Here is a 5,922-nt window from a genome sequence, read left to right on the forward strand (position 1 = left end):
CACGTAGTTGAGATTTTAAACAGCCACCGGGCCCCGGAGGCGCTGTTCAGTGCTCCAGCACCGGGAAGCACTGGCAGAGACGGCATAGCCAGGGCCCAGGCCCCACGCTGCCCTGGCCAGAGTGGCTCTGCTTCTATTGCCTTTAAAAAAAAATCCTCACCAAGAAGTGAAGATACTTTTTCTATTGATTTTTATAGAGAAAGTGGAAGGGGCGGGAGGTGAGGTGGGGGTGGGGGAGAATAATCATTCATGTGAGTTTCATGTGAGAGAGACAGTCCAATTTGGTTGCTTCCTGCATGTACCTTAGCCGGGGTGCGGGAATCAAACCTGCAACCCAGGTGACGTGCCTTTGACCGGAGTTGAACCCGAGACCCTCTGGTGACCAGGCCAGTGCTCTAACCATCGAGCAACCTTTATTTCTCTTCTGTATTAGAGTTCTAAGTGAGATTTTGTATAAGGAGAAGGAAGGGCTGTGTTGGCAAAGCAGTTGGCAAACTGCTCATGGTGGACACCTTGCCCCCACTGTTGGGTTGAAAACACCCCAAACGCGAATTCTGCTGGAGGCCGACTCCGGTGGTTCTCTGGGGAACTCGGATTTTCCCAGAGGCCCCCACGCTCCTCTCTGTTGACAGAGACGGAGTGGCTGCTCTCCCCGTGGCACCTGCCAGCCCCCGTGTTTCATTTTTTCTTTTGTTGTATGGGCTGTTCTGGCCCTGCAGCTCTGCCAAGGCAAAATCAAATTATCTTCTGTCTTGATCCAAATACGTTTTGTCTCAGGGAAAGCCCTGGGCTAGGGAAGCTTTTAGACGATCGGTGAGGCGGTTTTCTCAGCAGACCTCCTGGCGGACACCCCACCTTTCTCTCCCCTCTTTGTGTCTTTCAGTCGGCGGAGTTCTTCGAGATGCTGGAGAAAATGCAGGTGAGCATCCATCCCCAAGGGGGAGAGCCGAACCCTGGGTAGTGGGGGGGGGGTGCTGCAGCGACCTCGGGGGACACAACACCAGGCAGAACCCACGGGCAGAACGTGGGCACCTTGGAGGGAGGGGCAGAGAAGAGAGAACTCACCGTCCCATTGGCCCGGACAGCCCGAGGCCATTTCCACACCGAGTGGCACAGTGGCTTCTGGGATGGCTCCTGCCTGAAGACCAGGGAGAAGATAAAAAACAGAAACTGCATGCAGAGTGGACGGACGGGCTGCCATCAGCCCCACCGGTGTGGGGAGAGTTTGAAAGATGTTCCTGGAATGGGCTGGAAAGAAAGCCTCAAAAAGACAGCCCCTTCGTGGGGGCCTCATCCTGTGCTGGGAGGCAGAGCGGAGGGCGAGAGACAGACCTGAGTTCAAACTCTGCATCTAACGCTGGCTTGCCAAATTCCTCCCCTTTCTAACCTCTCGCTCCTGTTTTTTGTTTACTAACAGACGTGTTCTCCCCTCACTCTGACACCAAACGTGTGGTTGTGTTCCCCCCACCAGACAATCTGTGCAGCCAGCTGGGTTCCACGCAGTTCTGACGCTGTCTCCCTGGAGGTAGTGTCAGCTCCCACAGGGCACGGGCACTGCCCCGGGGGCTGCCTCCGCTCAGATGCCAGTCACAAGTCCAGGTTGCCACGTGGGCTTCTGACCCTCCGGCTATCAATAGGAGGTCCCCACGACCCCCTTTTCCAGTTCAATTAATTTGCTAGCGTGGCTCACAGAACCCAGGGAAACGGTTTACTTACCAGATTGCCAGTTTATGATAAGGACACAACTCAGGAACCGCAGCTGGAAGAGAGGCATAGGGCAAGGCCTGTGGGAAGGGCCCGGAGCGGCCGTGCCCTCTGAGTGCCCCACTCTCCCCAAACCTCCACGGGTCCACCAACCCCAGAGGCTCCCCAAACCCCACCCTTTTGGGTTTTATGGAGGCTGCATTAGGCATGATGGATACAATCACTGGCTATGGGGGATCGTCTCAACCTCCAGCTTCTCTCCCCTCCCCCGAGAGTGGGAGTGGGTGGTGGGTTCCCCTGTCAGTCAGCTCCCATCCTTCGGAAAGTCCCGGAAGACACCTCATTAACATAAACTCACTGACACAAACTCCTTTCGCCGTTATGGCTCTGGAGCTGTTGCAGGAACCAAGGACCAAAGACCAAATCCTAGAACAAAACTGCTCCCAGTGCTCTCATTGCTCTTAGCACTTGGGAAATTCCAAGGGTTTTAGGAGTTCTGTGCCAGGAGCGGGATAAAGACCAAAATATGTATTTCTTACAATAAATCACTATCACAGCCTCTGTAGAGATAGGAGAATGAAAATGTCCACTTGCATCGTTTCTGGGATGAAACAAGATGATTTTTGTAAATGCTTGGTGGGCAGTGCATAGAATCAGTGTGTAGTGTGGAGGCCTTTGTAATTGCTCATCACCAAGAGGTCAGGCTTTCAGGAAGACCCGCTGCCTTAAGGAATATGGGGAGAGGTCCAGAAGGTATAATTGATCCAGGTGGAAGGAGTGGCAAGAACATACTGATAAGTATATTTTAAGCACGGGTCTGGGGTAAGAGGTTGACAGGTGTTATCTCATTTCTTCTTGACAAGGCCCCCAGGAGGCAGGTATGTTGTTATCATCATCATCATCATCATCACCATCATTCCCATTTCACAGGTGAGAAAACTGAGGCACAGAGATATTAAATAAAACACTCAAGGGCTCATGGCTAGCAAGTAGCTCCAGAGCCAGAAGGCATAGTCATTATGTCATGCTTCTTCCCTGAAGTAGATGCTCCAGGCGCAAGGAAGGAAGGATCTATAGGAATGGTCTGGAATAGGAGGAAAGGCACCCAGGGTGCCCACTGCCGTCCTGAGATGCAGGCAGAGCTTCTGAGAGGGCTGCTGCTGTGAGCGAGCCAGGTCCTCCCCGGAAAGCAGGTCTCCCTAAGGATGGGGAAGGGGAGGGTTGGTTTGAGAGAAAAATATTCGTAGTGGTTGTGTCCTTATCACGAGCAAGTTATTAAGATCCTCCTCTGAGCCCAGCAGAGTGTGGACGACCAGCCAACTTAATATGTATTTACACGCATTTAGGGGACTTACAACCAGGTGGCGGGCACGGGGATAGCAGGTGCCTTGACAGCGAGTGCCTACATAACGGAGCGCTCCGTCCGCTGGAGGAAAGCCGGGTCTCACCCAAGCCCGCGGGGTCTGGGCAGCTGGCAGGGCGTCCGCAGCGCACCCTGCCTTCTCTCTGGTTTCTCCACGACCACCCACCCCTCGCCCCCAGGGAGCACCCTGTTTCTCTGTTTGAGCACATGATTCAGCCCTGCGCAACCGGCCTTGTGCTGTTCTGTTGTTGGGAGGCCGCGGGCTTGACTTCGTAGCTCGATCGGAGCCTCTGCAGGGCGGGAGTCTGGCTGCGGCTCCCTCTGTGTCTTCACGGCGGCCCACACCAGGGGCGGCTGCTGACTCCATGGCAGTAGAGACTTGGGGGTCAGATCAGACTCAGTGTTTAGGTCCCTACCATGTGCCCCCTGGGCCCCAGCCTCTGAGAGGCCGGGGTTTCCAGCTCCTCTGTATGTGGGGAACTCACATGGGAGAACTCGATGGGGATTCTGTCCCTGAGTGAGGGTGCCGTCTGGCCTCGTGCTGCAGTGTGGGGCCTGAAGCCCAGCAGGCAGGCGCCCAGGGCCTCTGTGACCCAGGACTCCTGACCCCAGCCCTAGAGGCTGGGAATTTGAAGACGGGCACAGGTTCTGTGTAGCACAGTTTTGGGTCCTCTCTGTTCTGGGTTCAAGTTCTAACGCTGACAGGCTGAAGCGGAGTGACCTTGGTCAAGCCGTTCGACCCCCCTGAGTCCCAATGTCTTCATGGCAGGGGCGGTGGGGGGGGGGGAGATAATGAGGGGAGAGGGCCCGGTGCCCGCAGTGGCTCTGTCACGGTGGAGGGGAGGGGACAGGAGGAGGTTTGTTCTCCGGCCCAGGGGCTGTTCCCAGGCTGGGATGACTCATGCAGGACAAACAAAACAAACTTCTGACGTCACGCCCTTCCCCACCCGCCCAGTTTGCCTCCCTGGACAGGGTCTGTAGGCCACCCAGGTGGTTTCCTCCCTGTGTGGGGAGAGGAGCACCTGCCCAGTGGGAGGGGCCCCCACGCCCACCTGACCAGGGCTGCAGGGTGACTCAGCCCCGAGAGGTGGGAGGAGCCTCTAGTCTGCCCAGGGAGCAGGAACCCTTTGGTCGTGCACTTGGTGGACAGATGGGCCCGGCTTCAGAGCCAGGGCCTCCCACGCACTAACTGTGTGACATTCTGCATGCAGCTTCTTCCTGTGCCTCGTTTCCACTTTGGTAAAAAGGTGCTGAGGGCTTCAGATGGACGGTAGACGGAGTGCGCTGTGGAAGATTCAAGTCCCCGCTCTTCCATTGTGACGAGGCAGCAGCTGCTTCCGGACTCTCTTCTCTCCTACTTGTCCCACCGATGATGTGGATTGATTCACGTGCCTGTGGGGACGCCATGTGCTCTCCTCTCACGAACACCAGTTAAGTGGGAACTTGACCGTAGAGCTAACGGTCTAGGCCAGTGATGGCGAACCTTTTGAGCTCGGCGTGTCAGCACTTTGAAAAGCCCTAACTTAACTCTGGTGCCGTGTCACATATAGAAATTTTTCGATATTTGCAACCATAGTAAAACAAAGACTTATATTTTTGATATTTTTATATATTTAAATGCCATTTAACAAAGAAAAATCAACCCAAAAAATGAGTTCGCGTGTCACCTCTGACACGTGTGTCATAGGTTCGCCATCACTGGGCTAGGCACTGTCCCTGCAGTGAGTCTTCCCGATGCTGCAGGGTGTAGGGGGCCATTTAACCCAGGCCCCGCCCCCTGTGGTGTCTGCTCCTTGCAGGGACACATCTGTGAGGGGGAGGGCGGGTGTTAGAATCCTCATTTCACAGAGGAAACGAGGAGCGCTGCAGAAGGCTTAGCATTGTGAAGCGTTACTAATAGCAGGACAGTGGCAGAATGAGGACCAGGCGCAGGCCACCTGCCTGCCACCCATGGGCCCTCTCACCAGGGAGGGGGTGGAGCTGGTGTGGCATGAGACCCAGAGTCTGGCTCTGACCCCCACAGACATGGGTTCCCTTCCTGCCCCTCACCTCATCCTCTGGGAGACTGGGGGCGATATTTCAACACCATGACGACGATACTGCCTACCCCGGGATAGCAATACGCCATAGCCTTTACTCTATGCCGGTCATTCTTCCACGGGCTTAACCTGTTATCCACATTTTACCTTCACCACCATCGTAGGTGCCCTTACTGTTCCCATTTTACAGCTGGGAACACTGAGCCACAGAGAGGTGACTTGCCCAAGGTCGTAAGGTCATAAGTGACAGTGTTGGGATTTGAACCCTGGTGATCTGGCTGAGTCCATGCCCTTCACCCCCTGCCCTGCTGCCTTGAATGGGCTGCTGTGAGGTCTGAGTGTGCCGAGGTGTGTGACTTGCAAGGGCCCAGCACGTGGCAGCCCTTGGCCGTTATTACCACTGACCCCCAGCGAAGGCAGGTGCTCCCCAGGGTCTCCTTCCTCCGTGCCGTCTCTGTTTTGTGGCTCTTGCTTTTCCATGGATCCTCTTTTCCTTGTTTCTGCAGGGGATCAAGCTTGAAGAGCAGAAGCCGGGACCCCAGAAGAACAAGGTGGGCTGGGTGGGCGAGGTGGCAGCCAGGTGGGCCCCGTGAGGGGGCCAGGTGAGAGGAAGGCAGGGGCAGCGGCCAGCATGCTGGGGTCTGCTGTCTCACACCATCTAACTCTGATTTTCACCTTGTTGACCAGGGCATGGTGAGCAGGAAGGCAGGCCTTAGCTGAGCCTTTAGGCACCTTCAGAGCAGGCTGGGGTGGAGGACTCTGGGGAGACCTGAGGCTCTCGGTGTGCCCTGCTGCTCGCACGCACACCTGCTCCTG

The 5,922-nt window shown here is 55.8% G+C and overlaps 1 protein-coding gene across 1 annotated transcript in view; it reads left to right on the top strand.

The window, feature by feature from the left end:
• The window catches only part of LOC102421643 (rap1 GTPase-activating protein 2-like), a 68,407-nt gene that overhangs the window by 10,590 nt on the left and 51,895 nt on the right, over positions 1-5,922 (top strand). The window contains 2 exon segments of the mRNA XM_023747366.1: positions 884-919; positions 5,613-5,657. Coding sequence (XP_023603134.1) covers positions 884-919; positions 5,613-5,657 — 81 coding nt within the window.

The sequence above is a fragment of the Myotis lucifugus genome, unplaced genomic scaffold (assembly GCF_000147115.1).
Source record: "Myotis lucifugus unplaced genomic scaffold, Myoluc2.0 scaffold_851, whole genome shotgun sequence".
NCBI lineage: Eukaryota > Metazoa > Chordata > Mammalia > Chiroptera > Vespertilionidae > Myotis > Myotis lucifugus.